The 20,507-nt window shown below is 41.0% G+C and overlaps 1 protein-coding gene across 2 annotated transcripts in view; it reads left to right on the top strand.

Moving 5' to 3' along the window:
• Nucleotides 1-3,714: 3,714 nt before the first annotated feature.
• Nucleotides 3,715-20,507, top strand: part of LOC149464474 (keratin, type I cytoskeletal 19-like) — a 36,769-nt gene continuing 19,976 nt past the window's right edge. The window contains exons 1-7 of one of the 2 annotated variants that reach the window (XM_089674442.1): nt 3,715-4,444; nt 7,927-8,009; nt 8,621-8,777; nt 9,729-9,890; nt 13,273-13,398; nt 14,499-14,719; nt 17,733-17,854. In XM_089674442.1, the coding sequence (XP_089530568.1) occupies nt 3,797-4,444; nt 7,927-8,009; nt 8,621-8,777; nt 9,729-9,890; nt 13,273-13,398; nt 14,499-14,719; nt 17,733-17,854 (1,519 nt within the window). In that variant the 5' untranslated portion in view covers nt 3,715-3,796. The remainder of the gene's footprint in view (nt 4,445-7,926; nt 8,010-8,620; nt 8,778-9,728; nt 9,891-13,272; nt 13,399-14,498; nt 14,720-17,732; nt 17,855-20,507) is intronic. The other variant, XM_089674441.1, reaches the window with a different exon arrangement.

The raw sequence follows: 20,507 nt of genomic DNA, 5'->3' as shown, positions 1-20,507 counted from the left end.
ATGTTTGTTTTTTTTTTTGCTCTATCCCTTTAAAAAAAATTTAATCACTTTTATTCTTATCAGAAGAAATGCATGCATCCCTTGTGATAGAAATAATTAGTGACAGGTCCTCTTTATGGAGAGATATGGGGTCAATAAGACCCCACATCTCTCCTCTGCAATGTAAAGCGTTGGATCAAAAAAAAGCATTGATCTGGTGCTTTAAAAAAAGTAAAAAAAATGTCCGGAACGGGTCCTCCAAGGGCATAGAGATGAGAGGCAGCCATCTTTCCTTCACTCATCTCTATGCCCAGCACCGGGATCGATGGTTTCTCAGGTAAGGCTGAGAACTACCAAGAGGCGGCCGGTGGCGGAAGCGAAGAGGGGTGGGGTTTTTCGGCACCTGTATTGGTGCTTTTTTTCATTTCGGCCAACGGCCGAAAGGGGTGTTTTCAGCTGAAAGGTTTCAGCCACCGAAATTTCGGTGCATCCCTAATATCAAGATATCATAGTATGTACAGCTAGCATTGCAGCATGGTACATTCACATGATCAGTAAGTGGCAGATGTTACAATAAATAAAAAATACAAATGTTTAGTGAACATGCCTCCCAGAGTGAATCATTCTGTAACACCTCCCTGTTCTAAACAACATTAGTTTCAGTAATAATTATCAAATGAAAAAAATTATATTGGACAGAAAAAAATGCTGGCATTAAAAATTATGGTGACCCTTTACATTAGCAGTCAGTGATCCCTTATGTTGATGGTCAACAGGAGAAATGCCACTTAGATAAGTGGTCAAGAACCCCACTACAATGGTGGTCTTTGTGGAGCCCATTCAGTTTTTGGTCAGGGAAAAAATAAAGGCACCGCTCTTAATGGAACCCTTAGCAACCTTCGGAAGAACAAGAACTTTGTATAAGAAAGACTGAATTCAACAATCAATCAGAAGCAGGGGTGGACTGACAACTCATGGGGCCCCCGGGCAATAGGGAATCATGGGGCCCCTGTGTCCTCACCCAAACTCAAAAAAGCCTATGAAAAAGGTACCAGGGGCATCTCATGGGGCCCCCTACTGACCCCGAGCCCTTGGGCAGTGCCCGAGTTTCCAAATGGTCAGTCCACCCCTGATCAGAAGTATTGGTTATTTATACATTTGGGTAACACCGGCTAAAAATATTTAAATATATATATTTTAAGCACACATTTAGGAACTGTTTTACAAGCCAAGAGATTTATAAAGAAATGGACATGTTCCCATGGTACATCTCCACTGAGCTTTATGGCTGACAACATGAGCAGAATAACAACATTTCTTAAAGCCCTTAATTGCTCGGAATCTGTGGTCATTGTCAAACCTCCTGCCTGCTCTCTGAGCTACCACATTGAGATATCTTTGTTCTCTAACTCCAGTAACTACCACTCCCACCCATCAATTTACAGAGAATATTTTAGGTAAGTTGTATCTGGTTTGCAGAAGGACACAAAAGCTTCAGTCATTAAACCAACCCTGCCTGAACCAGTGAAAGGCACATTATCCAAATTTAAATTCTCATTTTAGGAAGATTGGATACAAAGAAAATTATAAGATTATCACACGTAATAACAGCCAGGAGGCATCTAAGAGACTGTAAGTCTTATTCATTCCTATAATCCACTTAGAGTAATATAAGAACATCTTACGTAGAGAAAAGGTTTCTAATTATATTCACTCTGTCACAATAGAGGTTTGAGTAAAGCTGGCCATATACTCTTAGATTTCTTTAGTTAAACCTGCATCCTGACCGAAGGAAATCTGAAAGGTTTCTTCATCCATGCGAAAGAGTTTGAATGGACAAATCCCCTGGTGTGGCTATTGTATTCTGACAGCCGGCACCAACAATCTTTCAGCTGGTTCCTTCGATTTTTCACTCTTTTCTGCTCCTGGTATAAATGTGATTGCTCAGGTTGCCCCAGCAGTTGTGTTTACGGCTGTCAGAATGGAGTATGGAAACATAGAACGTTTTTGCATTTTTTTTTTTTTTTTTTTTACATATATCTGATAATTATTCTTAGACAATTGGATTTAAAATTCCACTTTTCGAAGAATTTCCATTGAGGCAAGCAAAAGGATGCTTTATTTCCTCTCCACTTTCCAGCATATCCACTTGCGGACCACTCACCACCTTTCTACTGTGGTAGGGTGGTGTTTACTTGGAAAAACATGACACCAATAAAAGAAAAAAAACAAAAAAAGCATTCATTCGCGTGATTTATTGCTGTCAGAAGGGATGCTTACATTCCATGTAACAGCAACAAAAGTGATTAAAAAATAAATAAAGTGCCCCCGTACAAAGGTGAACGCACTTGTCGGTCCTGCACGCGACCATCCCACACATGTGAGGTATCACCGTGAACATTATTATTATTATACAGGATTTATATAGCGCCAACCATTTGCTCAGCGCTTTACAATATAAAGGGAGACAATACAGCAACAATACAGTTCAATACAAGAGGGATAGGAGGGCCCTGCTCCTTGGAGCTTACAATCTAGGACAGATCATGGGCAGTAAGTCTAGCATTAGACCTCCTCTATAAATCTAAAGTGTAAAAGCTTTTAAAGCATCACCTATGGATAGTAAAAATTTACATTGTCGCTGTTGAATGGGAGTGCCCAATTTTAAAGCATGACATGTGTGGTATCTATTTACTCAGCTTAACATCATCTTTTATATTTTACCAAAAATTGGGTTATATAGTGTGTTTTTTGTATTAAATTAAAAAAAAAGTGTATTTTTTCCCAAAACCAAATAAACCAAACCAATCTAGTACAGAGGTTTACATGTAAACAAAAAGTGCCAGAAATGGTTTGGTCTTCAAGTAGAAATGAGTTTGTACGGGCCAGCTTGATATGAACTAGTTAAAGTGACAATAAAGGTGGATATCAGTTTTAAAGTTTGTAACTTCAGCAGGATTATAAAGCAAATTGTTTTAAACCAAGAGTGCAAAAAAATAACTGAACATGGCCAATTAACATTCTTACATACTTTCTTGACCAGAGCGCTGTTAGAGGTACAAGACATAGTAGTCATAAATACATGAACATGTGTGTTCTACACAATCTTTTATTTATTTTTTATTGAAAAAAAACCCCCAATCATTATGAAAATCATTTATATGATGTAAAAAAACTGAATAAGATCTATTTTGCTGGCAATATTGATCTTTTGCCAGGATCGTGATACTAAAATTGATTAAACTCACGATTGTCTTAAGACAAATGATCAACTGGAAATGGTACATTACTTAAAATTATCATTTTCCGTCTGGTGGGTAAGCTTTGTATTAACGACCCCTCAGATTATATCAGTATCATTTTACATGGTTGTAGTAGACTTGATGTTAACATCTTTATATTACCTATTCCCCACGGCTGATTAAGTAACGTGGGTGGATTCTGATCCCTCAGAAGAGTTCATTGAGATGTCATTGTGTGATACACCGGAGCCAATATATCCAGGCACCCTCCCAGTCTAAATTATAGGTTTATGAACATAAACAAAAGATCTGCTTTTGAAAATCGTGTGTCAACAGTATCCAAGATAGAAAATTACAAAAAAAAAAACACATGTCCAATCAATTCATTATTGGCATATATGTCACTCTTGGCAGCTACGTAGTGAATATTAATCAGGTTTTGAAAGTTGACACCCATGGAAAAGGATTTATAAGGAGACCAGTGGGGTTCATAACATGATTCTGCAGTGCTAGAACAGGCTGTGTTAGTCACCAATTCCTCGGCTTTGGCTTAAGATTATTTAGAGCTTGCAGACATGGCTTTCCACACTTCATCATCATCCTACAGGACATCTACTGGGTCTCTAGGTGGTGCCAAAGGTCCTGGGCCCAGGCCCTCTGTTTCTTTTTCCAAATATGCTGCTAGTGGAGCAGGGGGAGCTTATGGTGGCAATGTAGGTTACTGTCAAGTTGGTGATTTAGGTGCTGGTTTTGATGGTGGTTATGCAGGGTATGGATATGGTGGCGGTCCTGGTTTTGATGGAGGAGCAGGTGCTGGGTTTGGTGGAGGAGCAGGTGCTGGCTTTTGTGGAGGAGCAGGAGCTGGATTTGGTGGAGGAGCTGGAGCTGGCTTTGGTGGAGGTGCAGGTGCTGGCTTTGGTGGAGGAGCTGGTGCTGGCTTTGGTGGAGGAGCTGGTTCTGGTTTTGGTGGAGGAGCTGGTGGTGGATATGGATTTAACCAGGGAGGTGGATTTGGTGAAGGTCTCCTTGCTACCAATGAAAAGCAAACCATGCAGAACTTAAATGACCGCTTGGCCAACTATTTGGACAAAGTGCGTAGCTTGGAGGAATCCAATGCTGAATTGGAGAAAAAGATTCGGGAATGGTATGAAAAGCAAAGTCCTGTTAGTAAAGCTGCTGATTACAGTCAATATTACAAGACCATTCAGGATATCCGTGACAAGGTAAGACTTTCAATTTATATTTTAAAGCATACCAAGACAGACCTCAAAAGCAAAGAGCTCAAACATTTTCCATTTGGCACAATCTGTAAGTCTGTAAAGACATAATTAAACATAAAAGTTTATTATCTCACTTGTCTTGATGGTTTACCTCTGTGCACACTGCCAAAAATAGTAACTTGCCTCCTTTGATGACTCTAAACCATGTGACCGACATTGCACCACACATATGTCCTCCACAGGTCTCAAATGGGACCCAATTTAGCTATAAACAAGTATAGTTTACCAGTCTCAGCAATGTCTGTTCTCCAGGTGGCAGAGAACATGTTAAATTTCTTGTCGGCCAACACTGCTCTATGTTTCATGACATAATTAATACTTTGAATTTAATTGCTTTGGGCAATTAACAGTCTCACCGCTATAGCTTTCAACAGCACTCAGAATATACAGTATATTAAATGATGTATAGATAGATAGATAGATAGATAGAGTGATAGAGTGATAGATAGATAGATAGATAGATAGATAGATAGATAGATAGATACCTAGATAGATAGATAGAGAGAGAGAGAGAGAGAGAGAGAGAGAGAGAGGGGGGGGAGGATAGATTTGGAACACATTTATCCCAATACTTGTGAGACATCCCTAAAGCTAGCCATACATAGCTAGCTGAATCAGTTGCAAGTCAAGCTGCGGATAACCCTGTTGGCACTAACCGGCTTGACAAAAGTCGATTGAAAAACTGAATATTATTGTGGATGGAGGAATTTGTTGATGATCTTTCATTCAGTTAACAGGTCAATGGTCTATAACAGGGGCCAGATGTGCCCCTTTGGGGGCCTTGGGGCACTATTCCTCCCACTGACACCAACAAGGCGGTACTATTTCTCCGACTGACACAAACAATGGGGTACTATTCTTCCCACTGGCACCAACAATGGGACACTATTCTTCCCACAAACTAACTGAATATTATTGTGGATGGAGGAATTTGTTGATGATCTTTCATTCAGTTAACAGGTCAATAGTCTATAACAGGGGCCAGATGTGCCCCTTTGGGGACCTTGGGGCACTATTCCTCCCACTGACACCAACAAGGTGGTACTATTTCTCCCACTCACACAAACAATGGGGTACTATTCTTCCCACTGGCACCAACAATGGAACACTATTCTTCCCACAAACTCCAGAGATGAGGAACTTTTCCTCCCACTGACACCATTGATGGAGCACCAGTCCTCCCACTGATACCAATGAGATAATTTTTTTACTCCCACAGACCGCCAAGCCTATGGCATTGTTTACTCCCACCGATGCCAGGGTACAGTATTTTTTACTCCCACTGGCAACAGTCCTGCTCCCCTAAAGTTTGAAGGGCCATTAATTGGCCCTTTGTTTCAAAAATCTGGAGACCCTGGTCTATAACTAAAATAAGTGGTCAATACCTTTTGGTCAATGATCACTGTGAACTTACCTCTGTATTAAATGACTCCATCGGTGAGAAGACCCATATCATGTTGTTTGCACTGTATTAATCAGTAATAAACCTTTAGCAAAAAATGAGTAATCAAGCATCAGTAGTTCCCTATTGCTGTCTGACTTTATTCAGTGATAAATATACAATGAATAATAATATTAATTTAACTCATCAAATGTCTTGGCTGTTGGTCTTGCTTTACAAGCATGCACATTTGTTAATATTCTCATCTAGAAATTTTAATTGTAAACATTATTTTGGTTATAGAAGGTCTGTAAAGATTCAGTTGTAGTCTTTAAAAGCACACTGACATGCAAACTATCATGACATCTATAAATCATCATAATGTACGCTAATGAGCTTGTTGAGAAAACCTTGCCTTGTGGGGAACAAGTTTAGGCATAATTTATACATACTTATATTATTATGTAATATAAAAGCGCTCTGCGGTATCTAACTCTGTGTTCAAAATTTAATAGAAGAATGGGTAATGTTTTTCTTTTATGCTATACCCACATAACCCATGCCAGCCAATCAGAAAACAACTTTTATTGCCCTTATTGCTCTACTTTAAATACATAGAAAAAAGATTAGAAAATGTAGATCCCTGCACATCATCTTTTTAGTGTCTGTGATTTCGTGCACTTGGTATGAGGTTTCATAAAATGAATTGTACTGTCCTGTTAGTATGAACTAAGCAGAACTGTCCCTAAAGTGGTTGTAAACCACTGAAATGAAGATGAACAAAGCATATTCTTCTACAGTGTGTACTTGCCTTAATTTAAAGCAGGGGTCTCCAAACATTTCAAAGAGCCAGTATCCTGTATTCAAACTTTAGGAGGGGCGGATTAGGGCCAGTGGGGGTAGAAAATGCCCGGGTCCCAGCATCAGTGAGAATGCACCTGACCTCACGGTTGATGGTCAGGAGGAGGAGTAGTGCCCCATCATTGGTATTAGTGGGAAAAATAGTACAAAATCTTTTGTTTCAATGGAAGTATTGCCCCATTGTTGGTCTCTGTGGGAGGAATAGTGCCCCAAGGGCCAGATAAAGGATAGCAATGGGTCATATCTGGCCCTCGGGCCACAGTTTGGAGACCCCCGATCTAAAGCACAGTGTGTAATTTCTATATGCTATCTGCATGAGTAACTCCTGATGGGTTATGCCAACCCCACATAATCTCTGTAGATGGCCCTGCCCTTCTTCCTGCACACAGAAGGTTGTGTACAGCCTCAGCTGTGCATGTGTCTCTATGAAACTGTGTAGAGGTGGGTGTGTCCATTCACTCCACTAAGGTCCCAGATTACACTCAGCTCCCTGTTTTATGTTGTGCAGCATTAGATCCCTTCCCCCTGCTTTCTGGAGCTGAGAAATAGCCTTTGATTTGTGTAGTTTGAATGGCTGTAGAGGAGAGAGGGCTGCAAGCAAACAGTATAATTTATGTAGTAGGATTTGTTTCATCTCTGTGTATCATCTGGCTTACAATCACTTTTTGGGAACACAGCAACAGTCACATAAGATGCCTCTAATGAAGCCTATCCCATGTTCTGCTGGTTACTGTAAAAATCCTCCCTCCGTTGATGCTGGACACTCCCATGGGGATCTTCTGGCACTGTGGGGATCAAGAGCAGCAACTAAAGCCATGAAGGACTTGCCGTGTTCTCCCTTCCCTTCCTGTCCTCTAATCCATTCACAAACACATCAGTATTCCTTTCCCAGAATGCAAAGTGTTCTGTGAATAGATGAAGGGAGAGCCTGTTATTTGTTGTTTCCTCCTCCATTCACAGAACACCTTGCATTCTGGGAGAGGAACCCTAGAATTTTGGTGAATGGATTTGGGAACTTAAAGGGGAGGCTGTAAGATGTGAGTCCTTTACATCACTGCTGTGGGAAATATCCAGTGTTACTGGAGATTTTTTTTTAAACTGGTGTTTAGCTTTAATATTTAAAGACAAGTTTTACAGCTTATTGTGTTTAACGTAATCCTTTCTGTGTGGCTTTGACTTACAGATCTTTGCCGCCACTAAAGAGAATAACATAGTGCTTCTGGAGATTGATAACACTAGACTCACCACTGATGACTTCAGGCTGAAGTAAGTACCAGAATTAAATGTATCACTGTTATAATGGCAATGGAATAGAGATGGAGACCTATGTGTACTCCAGGCTCAGATGTGCCAATGCATACTGATGTTTTCTGTCCTTTAAAATCTCATTGTACCTAAAGATGATATTTTAGATATACAGTAGCTGAGGTCTGGTGGGCATGGGTTCTTGTATGTTTTGGATGTGCCAACAAGAAGACCAAAATGAATGACTCCAATGAGCTCCTGTCTACTTGGAAGTTTTAGATGTTCCTCTCAACACTTGCATGTTTTATCTACTGTGTTGTTTTCTCTATAAAAAATACATAAGAAGAGTGGGAACCCCACATAATGGCAACATCAAGTATATAGAGAACTAGAAAAAAAAATAAAGTATATAGAGCATATGCAGAACTCTTCCAACCGAGTCCTTCAGAGATGGAAGAAGTTCTCAGGTAGTTTGAATCTCCAAGATCTACAAAAAACTGTAATACCAGTTTTGGGTAGGCTAAGCAGATCTAGTTATCTTGTCAGGTATACATTGGCTAAATTGCATTTTATCCATTAATTCATATTTATTATATTTTCCATTATTATTCACAAGGCTTTCATTTTGTCAGGTACGAGAATGAATTGGCTCTTCGCCAGAGCGTGGAGGCTGACATCAATGGCCTTCGCAGAGTCCAGGATGATCTAACTCTATCTAAGTCTGACCTGGAAAGCCAGATTGAGAGTCTTACAGAGGAACTGGCTTACATGAAGAAGAACCATGAAGAGGTAAGAAGTAGGCCTAAGATGAGGAAATATGGTCCAGTATATTGCTTGAAGATTTATAAACTCATTAAACTGCTAAATGAGTTTTGATTGGGCACCAGCCAAAAACTCACAATTTCTGTAGGCATCATATGTGTTTCATTTATGTCCATTTCAGTACTGTGCCTGCACCTGATTTGTATTTTGCCCTCTCCAAAATGGCCCTGTAGCCTAGACAAACAAAATGAAAAAAAAAACAGCCACACTCACTCTGTTCCTCACCCCTCTTCAGTTCAGTTCTGGTCAGGGAACTGTCTCTCACCTCTCTTCAGTTCAGTTCATCAGGGAACTGTCCCTCACCTCTCTTCAGTTCAGTTCATCAGGGAACTGTCCCTCACCTCTCTTCAGTTCAGTTCCAGTCAGGGAACTGTCCCCCACCCCTCTTCAGTTCAGTTCTGGTCAGGGAACTGTCCCTCACCCCTCTTCAGTTCAGTTCCAGTCAATGAACTGTCCCTCACCCTCTTCAGTTCAGTTCCAGTCAGGGAACTCTCCCTCACCCCTCTTCAGTTCAGTTCCAATCAGGGGCACAAAGCCTAGAGTTTATTTTTTAAATTAGAAAGCAGCCACATCCTCAGTAGAAAAGCCAGTCCCCTCCCAATTAGAAAGCAGCCACAGCCTGAGTAAAGAAGCCTGTCTCCTGTCACCTTGTTGTAGAGAAGAACCCATTCTCTCTGTGTGGGAGCAGTGACCTTTTTGGTCCAAAGCTCAACACAAAGAGCAAGGGTCTGTCTCTGCAGCAAGATTGCAGGGAAATGGCTTATTTCTAAAGAAAATGAACTGTACATTTTACACATCTTTTGTTTAGTTGTACCTGGAATTTATTGAGCTTATTAAACTGAAAACACAATGAAGCTTTAAACAAGTGCATGACTTCAGACTGAGGAAATAATAATAATACTTGTCATTTTTTTTTAGGAAATGAAGGGATTGCAAGGACAAGCCAGTGGAACAGTCAATGTGGAGATGAACGCAGCTCCAGGCATTGATCTTAGCAAGATCCTGGCTGATATGAGAGCCGAATACGAAAGATTGGCTGATAAATACCGGCAGAATGCTGAAGCAATGTTCGTAGCTCAGGTAAGGGGAAGAACTGCAAAACATTGAATGGTTTAGAAATGGAGTATGTAACATTTTTCTTCAGGAGGGGTCTGAGTCTCATATTTGTGCTATGTCACCACACATCTTCCATATCACAGCCGCTCCCCACCTGTACATTGTAGTTTCCCCTTTACATCATAGCCCCCCCCCCCCTTTAAATCACAGCCCTTCTTTACATCACTGTCTCCCCTTTACACCACAGTGCTCCCTTTTTACATTGCAGAACCCCCTCTCTTTACATAACAGTGCCCCTCTTTATATCATAGTACCCCCCCCTTTACAATACAGCCCTCTTTTACATTACATCACCCCCTTCACATCACAGCTTCACTTTGCATTACAGTGTCCCCTTTACACAACAGTGCCCTGTTTGCATCACAACACTCCCCTTTACAATACAGACCCCTTTACAGCACTCCCCATTACAATACAGCCCCCCTTCAAATCACAGCACCCCCTTTACATTACAGCCCCCCATTTACAATACAGCCCCCCTTTACATCAGAGCACCTCCTTTACATTACAGCCCCCCCCATTTACAATACAGCCCCCCCTTTACATCGCAGACCTCCTTTACATTACAGCCCCCCATTTACAATACAGCCCCTATTTACAATACAGCCCCCCTTTACATCACAGCACCTCCTTTACATTGCAGACCCCCATTTACAATATAGCCCCTTCTTTACAATAAAGCCCCCACTTCACATCACAGTGCCCCTTTAGTTCACTGGTCCCCTTTGCATCAAAGACCCCCTTTACATCACAGTGTCTCCTTTCCTTCAGTATCCCAGTCCCCCTTCACATCACAGTTCCTCTCCCTTTCACAGGTCCCCTTTGTCACTCCTTCATATCACAGCCCCCCTCTTTACATCTCAGTTCCTTTCACATAACAGCCCTCACCTTACATTACACCCCACTTTCTTGCATCCCAGTCCCCTTCACAGCCCCCCTTTCCTTGCATCCAAGTCCCCTTCACAGGTCCCCCCCCCCTTTACTTTCATTCATGTCCCCTTCACAACCCCCTCCCCATTTATGATATCCCAGTCCCCTTCATGGCCCCCCTTTTCCTTGTGTCTCAGTCCCCTGCATACCTCCCCCCCTTTCATGCATACTAGTGTTTTTCACAGCCCCCTTTTGTTGTATACCAGCCTCTTCACAGCCCCCCAATTCTTGTATACCAGTCCCTTCACAGCCCCCCCTTTTTATGTATACTAGTCCCTTCACAGCCCCCCTTCTTTACATCCCCCAGTCCCCATTACATGAAAGCCCCCTCCCCTACATCCAGTTTCCCTCCTCCAATCATAGCCTCTCTACAACCTTTCCAGTTCTACAACCTTTCCAGTTCTTTCCAGTTCTACCTTGCTTGGTTAGTGGGCGGGGAAGCGTTGTGTCTGGACTGGGGGGCTACCAAGCATTTCCTGTTGGCGGGCGGGAGATTGGTTGCTGGGACCACCCCATGTCCTGGCAGCAAGTCACCGACTTGAGAGATTGGTGGTCCCACCCTCTGTCCGGGCATGCCACGTCTTCTGCTTGTCAGCTGCTGTATGAGGCAGCAGCGGGGGAAGGAGGTAATCAGCTGGGAGAGGACACCAGGTTGCTGTGTGGCAGAGCCCTGGTCCGGATAGGACTGTCATTTGGTCTGAGTCCAGACCGCGGTCCTCCATTTAGTGATGCCTGGTTTAGATCATCCCTTTTTCATTGATGTGGGGCCATCTTTCCCCAACTCTGGTTTGCCACTTCCATGACCTTTGCAGTTGTCTACTATTGCAAGGTAGCTTCATCAGAACAGAGTTTTGATTGGGTACCAGCCAAAAACTCACAATTTCTGTAGGTATCATATGTGTGTTTCATTTATGTCCTTTTCAGTACTGTGCCGCCATTTTGCCCTCTCCAAAATGGCCCTGTAGCCTAGACAAAAAAAATAAAAATAAAACAGCCACACTCCCTCCTTAATTTCTGTCCCTCACCCCTCTTCAGTTCAGTTCTGGTCCTTTTCTGGGTTAAAAGACGGCATTCCTTCTGTTATTCCTTCACTTCCTGTATGCCAAAACCATCATGGATGCACTCCTTGGGGGTGAGTCCTCTTACCAGCCTGGGTTCACAGTACTTCTCTCAGGACCACAAAAATGCTGAAGTTGGTCTTTAAGCTATTGTGCTCCCACTGGCATTAAAACAACAGTAAACATTTGCTTCCACAAAGCTGTCTTGCAAATAAATCCCTAGCCTCACCATGTTCTTCAGAGAAGAGGAGGTATGCTATCTAGAATACAATTGTAGAATTTTCACAAGGAGGTCTCCATATTTCAGTTTGCTTTAAACAAAGGAAATAATGAGGAAAATTAGAGGATAAAGATAATAGCAAGCAATTTTTCGGTTGAAATTTGGTTGAAGGAGGGCGTCTCTATTATACCACTTTATGTGTTTCGTGCTTGTTCATACTTGTAAGAGATTTGGGGTTGTGAAAATTCACATTTAGGTGAACGGTAAGGATATTTCTGTAGCTATAGTTATTACTCTTGTGTTCAAAAACACCCACAAAACACCGTCAACTATCAATATATAGGCAGGTGCAATTTATTTTCTCCACTATAGGTAGTGCTCAACCACAGCAGCATTGCAGAGGGAGAGGAAGTCAAGAGGAACAATGCTCCTTTATGGTTTCCTGGGTCACTGGGGAAGCAATGCAGTTGGATGTTGCCACCCCACGTAACTCTGGTGGCCATCTTGGGTCAGGCAAAGTCTATTTAAGATCCTGACTCCTGGGTTTGGTGCGCATTTTTATGAGTGGATAGTGTAGAGATAGATCACCCGTCTGTCTGAAAAAGTGGCTAGTGGTAGGGAAAAGTTCTAGATGAGTAGGGACATGATAGGGACACACCATCCTTTCTGGCATCCTCCCCTTTGGATACAGGCTGGCCAGGCTGCATTCCACCCTTTAGGACAGATTCTGCCAGCAAGTCTGAGACTTACTCTATTCCACACTGACAACTTGTGACTGTTCCCGGTCAGATGCCTTCCCACTGGGTTGTTTGTAGAGTTGAACTTTGACTTTAATGCAAGTTCTACTTCCTGCAACTTAACTCAGCGTATTACTGCACCACGCTCTGCCTCCCCACAAATATTTAAATATTTGGACTGGCAAAACAATTGAGTAGCCCACTGAAGATTTGAGGCGACAGCAGTAGAATGGTAAATGGTTACAAACATTTATTTGCCTAAAGGTCACTTTATAGCATTTGCTGATTTGTAGATTTTGTCTCAATCTGACATTGGTCCTTATTTAACCATCTATTGTTCTCTTGCAAGTATAAAGCTCTTAATGTTTGGTCACCTTGTTTGGGGTAATTGTATGTTTCAGACCAAAGAACTGCAGGCACAGGTTGTTTCCGGAGGTCAAGAGGTCCAGACATCCAAAACAGAGATAACAAATCTGAAGCACACACTCCAAGGCTTAGAGATAGAACTACAGTCTCAGCTCAGCATGGTATGTATATGTTTATGTTCCCCTGATTTACCTTTAATCTGTCAATTAAAGACTCAGGAATCCTGAATTATTACTGTTTGATGTAAAAAACTACAAGTATTATTTGCTTATAATACAGTATATATAGGTGCAGGTAGCATCATAATTAATTATGCCATGGGGCACAACAGCAAAATCATTGGCAGGTTCCTTGGCTCTCTATTGCAAAATGAATCCCATTACATAGGACCAGGTTATTCTTAAAGTGTATCTCTGGTCAAAACATTTTACTTTTGGAATGGGAAAAGGTTAGACCTTCTGTCGGTTTCCTATTGTTGTCTCTGTGTCCATTGGCTAGATTCATCCCTTCAATTTTCCTAGTGGCAAGGACAATAGAAAATCTAAAATTTTAGTGTCCAGGACAAGAGGTCCCCATTTTCCAAAGGGGACACCTGTCTAAGAAGAAAATTTCCCCTAATTTTGGGAGGGTTCCTCTAACTTTCCGTTGCATCTCTGGGACAGACAGTGAAGGGACACTTACCCAATGGTATACAGACAACAAAAAAATAGCCAGGAAGAGATTTTAACCCTTCCCCACTCTATCTAAAACAAAACAAACAAGAGTTTTGGCTTTACATCCACTTCAAACATTATAGTGTATACCATGGCAAGACATTAAGAAAAGAGCAGCATTCAGTAAATCTCTGCAACAAATACACATTTTCCCATGTTTTATACCTCAAGAAAGGCTGCCATTACATAAAAATACCAGTTGATCTGCAAGTAATCCAGTGTGCCCCTAACTTCCAGTATGAGCTGACAACACAGTGCCTTTGTTGCACTGAAGTTTCCAGCAATGTTGTCATCCCACACTCTATTGTTAATATTACCACTGTCTGGATACATTATAATGCAGCCAGACTATATGGGACTCTAAAATAATAATGAGCCCCACAGCAGCCCAATTTCTTTTTGTCTGTCTTTTTTTTTAGCATGTGAAGAGCACTGTAGTCGAACCAATTTTGTAATAGAGAGATAAATAGGTTGCAATTAGCTTGAAAGAGAATTTCGAGTCAAGGGCCTTGACTCAACTGTAACAAACATGTTTCTGTTATACACAGAAATCAGCTTTCGAAGCATCCTTGGCTGATACAGAAGGTCGATACTGTGCACAGCTTGCTCAGATTCAGGAGCTCATAGCTAAGATAGAAGAAGAAATTGCAGAACTCCGAAACCAACTGGAACAGCAGACCAGCGAATACAAAATGCTTCTGGACGTCAAGTCTCGTCTGGAACAGGAGATCGCCAAGTACAGAGAACTACTGGATGGACAAGACCTTAAGTGAGTTGGTGGACCAGACAGTACTGGCCTTTCTAATTATCTAATACTCAACCTTTTCAACACAAAGAAACCCTTGAAATAACTTTCTGGAATCGGGGAACCCCTGCTGTAAATTATTATATCTATACCTGATGATACATTAGTATGATGGTCAGTGGGAAGAATGCTCCTTAAAATTGTGGTCATTGGGAATAATTACCCCCTTAGAGATAGCTAAAATAATCAATGGTGTCAGTGGGAACTTATCTGAGTAGAAGAAATTGGTCATTGCTCAAGGAACCCCAAGCAACTTCTAGAGGAACCCTGGTTGAGAGACCCTGATTTAATAGATGGCATTGTCACTGCATGAATCATGAGAGGGCATTTCTGGTTGGGTACTTGGTCTGATCATCCACCAACACATACCAATCTGTAAGCTCTAGTGGAGTTTTTACAGATGTAGTCTGAGTCTTTAAATGGTAATATTGGATGTGTCACTCTTGCAGTTGGATTTATGAATTATTTTTCTATTTCACATTATGGAATATCAGTTGAGCAAGGTAATCCAATCTTTGGCTTTTTGGTTGCCCCAATGCTTGGTCACAACTTAAAGTTCCGGTAGAGATGGTTCATCACTGGAGTCCCTGAGTGGCATAAGTAGACAGCCCATGGTTCAATTTGTGAAAAACCTGAAACAATGGTTGGTCATAACTTTAAGTTCTGGTAGAGATTGTTCATCACTGGAGTCCCTGAGTGGTATAAGCAGACAGCCCATGGTTCAATTTGTGAAAAACCTGAAACAATGGTTGGTCATAACTTTAAGTTCTGGTAGAGATTGTTCATCACTGGAGTCCCTGAGTGGCATAAGTAGACAGCCCATGATTCAATTTGTGAAAAACCTGAAACAATGGTGGGTCATAACTTTAAGTTCTGGTAGAGATTGTTCCTCACTGGAGTTCCTGAGTGGTATAAGCAGACAGCCCATGGTTCAATTTGTGAAAAACCTGAAATAATGGTTTTGTATGGAATTTATTTTTAACTTCAACACTTTCTCAGGTGTCCATTCTATTAGATTTTTGACATAAAACAAAAAATAGACCATCTCGAATATAAAGAACAAAAGAGGATGTCATTGTCAAGTCTGTGATAGAGGGAAGGGGATTACAGCCTGCTATAGCAGAAGAGAGGTTGCTGTCAGTGGCAGTATAAATCCACCGCTAAGACAGAGGGAAGTTTTCAGGTAGCAAATAAAAGCAATGGTAGGTCTCAAGCTAATCATTTTTTTATGTACTCTGACCTGCAGGTCAACAGAAAGACACAAAGTCTTTGTGAAGACACTCCTAAAAATACACACTGTAAAGCCCTGTTCAGATATTGCATAGCGGGAACGAGCGTTCCCACTTGAGAATTTTAACGTGTAATTTACACGCATTTCCACTTGTCACGCATAGGGCAGCCCATACACTATGTGAGTTTCTTGCCCAAATGAAGCTCCTGCTCCTATTTGGGTAACAAGCTTTGTGCAATGTTTAAGCGCACTTTTTGCCAAGCGTCAATCATGGCAAAATCGAACAGCATTTGGATGCCATTAGGAATAATGGCACCTTAATGTGCGTTTTACCATAATTTGCAATTTTTGACAAAATCGCAGTGATTACAAGTGTGAATGGGACCTTATACTTCCATTTTTTTTTTTTTTTAACTAAACCCCATTAATTATTAAAAAAAAAGTGTATACCTCTTTTGATCTTTTATTCTATTGCCCCTTTCTGTCTTTCTTCTTCATAGAAGGTTCCGGGTCTTTACTCTCAGTGGGTGGCCTGAAGTCTTGACAGCGAGGCACACACTCAGAGCCGCTGTCAATAAACAAGGCATGGGCTGGGATGGGCTTAATGGCAAAGATGACCATGGCAGGTAGAGGCATACCGTGCATCTGCACAGTGTCCTGTACCTCCCAGAAGCAAACCCATTGAGGTAAACTGACCAGCTTGTTTCTGTGTTTGGTGTGATCAGATTGGAAGTGTAAACAAGGGGAACTGGGAAGACCACCACATATTTATATTAAACATCAAGAGTAGTAGCACCAGTACAATGTGAGATAAAGACATATACATTGATTAATTCAATTACACACCAATGGAAAAAAAAAGTGTATGTATAGACAAAATGTTTTATTTATTGTTTTAGACAGAGCTGGAAAGTGTTAGAACCACCATCAGGTTTTTATTGCTGTTAGTGTCCCCACTGGGCAGATTTACCCACTTTGAATGGTCACCAGCAAAAGAGGTGAAGAGAAATTTTACAGTAGGGACACCAGTTCTTGTGCCAACTGTCTAGGAATGGATGTTCCCCCTCTTTGGAGGGACTTCATCTCACTTTCTGATGAGCCTCTGGGATAGGATGTAGAACCTCCCTAATGGACACCAAATAAACTGACAGAGGTTTTAACCCTTCAATAGTGTACCCACAACTGAAAAATACGTATTTCTGCACTTCACATTCGTATCTCAATTGAAATGTCATTATTTAATCACATTCTGTAGCAATATACATCAAATTAGATTAGATCAAATTTACATCTCCATTTTTGGCTAGTGTTCAGGGGCTTTAAAGGTATCTTCAATTATTATTAACATATAGGTGTCCATTTATAAAACATTCATTGGATGAATATCACAAGAATTTGTCAGGCTGCACAAATTTTCCTGTATTCTCACTAATACTATGACTTCTTATGATCTTCAGTTCCACTTAGTGGCCAAAATGCAGTATATTTCCCTAATGGGGTATTTTTAAAAAAATACTTCAATTTGACCACCAGATGGAGCTGATGATCATAAGAAATCATGGTGCTGATACAGGGAAAATTCTGCAGATGCGGACTTTTATATTTGAATAATGAAATTCATCTTTACATTTCATTTCTCATGTGTATGGGCATAAGTGAAATAAATTACAGATGGTAGATATAGTTTACTATATTTGTGGTGAATTACTTGTATAAATATACAAACAACCTTTTTTTTTCTTGCAGAATTCCTGCTGGCGGCTCTTCAAGTGGTTCTTCAAGTACGACCACAACATCATCGACTCCTGCTTCATCTTCATCTGCATCTGCATCTGCACCTGCACCTGCATCTGCATCTTCAGCTACCAGTAAGTAAAGTGACATTAAAATAACAACAAGGCATTAAAATAACAATGTAATCTAAAGCAGATTTTCTGTTTTTTTTCGTGATAGCTTCTTGGCCAGTTCACACCAGAATGTGGTGCGGGAAAGGTGTATTCCATTTGCGTTTCCCGCACCATAGGTTAATGTGCTACCCTTGTGATCTGCATGCAGGTGACAATATATTATTAATAAACGAACAAGGGTGGTGCTGCGTTAGTCCTCCATAAATTAATATAAACTGATGTATACCAGAGATAAAAAACATTAAAGCAAAAGAAAACACCGTGAGGTGGTAGTGACAACAACTACGTGATCAAAGGATATATAAACAATAATATGCAATGTGCAAAAATAGTGCAAATAATTATGAGAACTCCCCTATATAAGGATGGGGAGCAATGAAGTGAACAGGGGGGCTACGTGTCTCCTGCATATAAAATATATACAGTATATAAGGATGGAGAGCAATGAAGTGAACAGGGGGGCTACGTGTCTCCTGCATATAAAATATATACAGTATATAAGGATGGAGAGCAATGAAGTGAACAGGGGGGCTACGTGTCTCCTGCATATAAAATATATACAGTATAAAAGGATGGGGAGCAATGAAGTGAACAGGGGGACTACGTGTCTCCTGCATACAGTATAAAATATATACAGTATATAAGGCTGGGGAGCAATGAAGTGAACAGGGGGGCTACGTGTCTCCTGCATATAAAATATATACAGTATAAAAGGATGGGGAGCAATGAAGTGAACAGGGGGGCTAAGTGCCTCCTGCATATAAAATATATACAGTATAAAAGGATGGGGAGCAATTAAGTGAACAGGGGGGCTAAGTGCCTCCTGCATATAAAATATATACAGTATAAAAGGATGGGGAGCAATGAAGTGAACAGGGGGGCTAAGTGCCTCCTGTATATAAAATATATACAGTATATAAGGATGGGGAACAATGAAGTGAACAGGGGGGCTAAGTGCCTCCTGTATATAAAATATATACAGTATATAAGGATGGGGAACAATGAAGTGAACAGGGGGGCTAAGTGCCTCCTGTATATAAAATATATGCAGTATATACGGATGGGGAGCCATGAAGTGAACAGGGGGGCTAAGTGTCTCCTGTATATAAAATATATGCAGTATATAAGGATGGGGAGCAATGAAGTTAACAGGGGGGCTAAGTGCCTCCGGTATATAAAATACGTACAGTATATAAGGATGGGGAGCAATGAAGTTAACAGGGGGGCTAAGTGCCTCCGGTATATAAAATACGTACAGTATATAAGGATGGGGAGCAATGAAGTGAACAGGGGGGCTAAGTGCCTCCTGTATATAAAATACGTACAGTATATAAGGATGGGGAGCAATGAAGTGAACAGGGGGGCTAAGTGCCTCCTGTATATAAAATACATACAGTATATAAGGATGGGGAGCAATGAAGTGAACAGGGGGGCTAAGTGCCTCCTGTATATAAAATATATACAGTATATAAGGATGGGGAGCAATGAAGTGAACAGGGGGGCTAAGTGCCTCCTGTATATAAAATATGTACAGTATATAAGGATGGGGAACAATGAAGTGAACAGGGGGGCTAAGTGCCTCCTGTATATAAAATACGTACAGTATATAAGGATGGGGAGCAATGAAGTGAACAGGGGGGCTAAGTGCCTCCTGTATATAAAATACGTACAGTATATAAGGATGGGGAGCAATGAAGTGAACAGGGGGGCTAAGTGCCTCCTGTATATAAAATACGTACAGTATATAAGGATGGGGAGCAATGAAGTGAACAGGGGGGCTAAGTGTATCCTGTATATAAAATACGTACAGTATATAAGGATGGAGAGCAATGAAGTGAACAGGGGGGCTAAGTGTATCCTGTATATAAAATATATACAGTATATAAGGATGGGGAGCAATGAAGTGAACAGGGGGGCTAAGTGTATCCTGTATATAAAATACGTACAGTATATAAGGATGGAGAGCAATGAAGTGAACAGGGGGGCTAAGTGTATCCTGTATATAAAATATATACAGTATATAAGGATGGGGAGCAATGAAGTGAACAGGGGGGCTAAGTGTATCCTGTATATAAAATACGTACAGTATATAAGGATGGGGAGCAATGAAGTGAACAGGGGGGCTAAGTGCCTCCTGTATATAAAATACATACAGTATATAAGGATGGGGAGCAATGAAGTGAACAGGGGGACTATGTGTATCCTGTATATAAAATATATACAGTATATAAGGATGGGGAGCAATGAAGTGAACAGGGGGGCTAAGTGTATCCTGTATATAAAATACGTACAGTATATAAGGATGGAGAGCAATGAAGTGAACATGGGGCTAAGTGTATCCTGTATATAAAATATATACAGTATATAAGGATGGGGAGCAATGAAGTGAACAGGGGGACTATGTGTCTCCTGTATATAAAATATATACAATATATAACGATGGGGAGCAATGAAGTGAACAGGGCGGCTAAGTGCCTCCTGCATATAAAATATATACAGTATATAAGGATGGGGAGCAATGAAGTGAACAGGGGGATTAAGTGCCTCCTGTATATAAAATATATATAAGTGAACCAGACCAACAATAGTGAATAAATACTCAAAGTGAGCACAA

This window comes from Staurois parvus, unplaced genomic scaffold (assembly GCF_062004578.1).
Source record: "Staurois parvus isolate SC_StPar_1 unplaced genomic scaffold, SC_StPar_1.0 ptg000151l, whole genome shotgun sequence".
Lineage (NCBI taxonomy): Eukaryota > Metazoa > Chordata > Amphibia > Anura > Ranidae > Staurois > Staurois parvus.
Note: the sequence above shows the minus strand (reverse complement) of the source record. Positions and strands in the feature narration are given on the sequence as shown.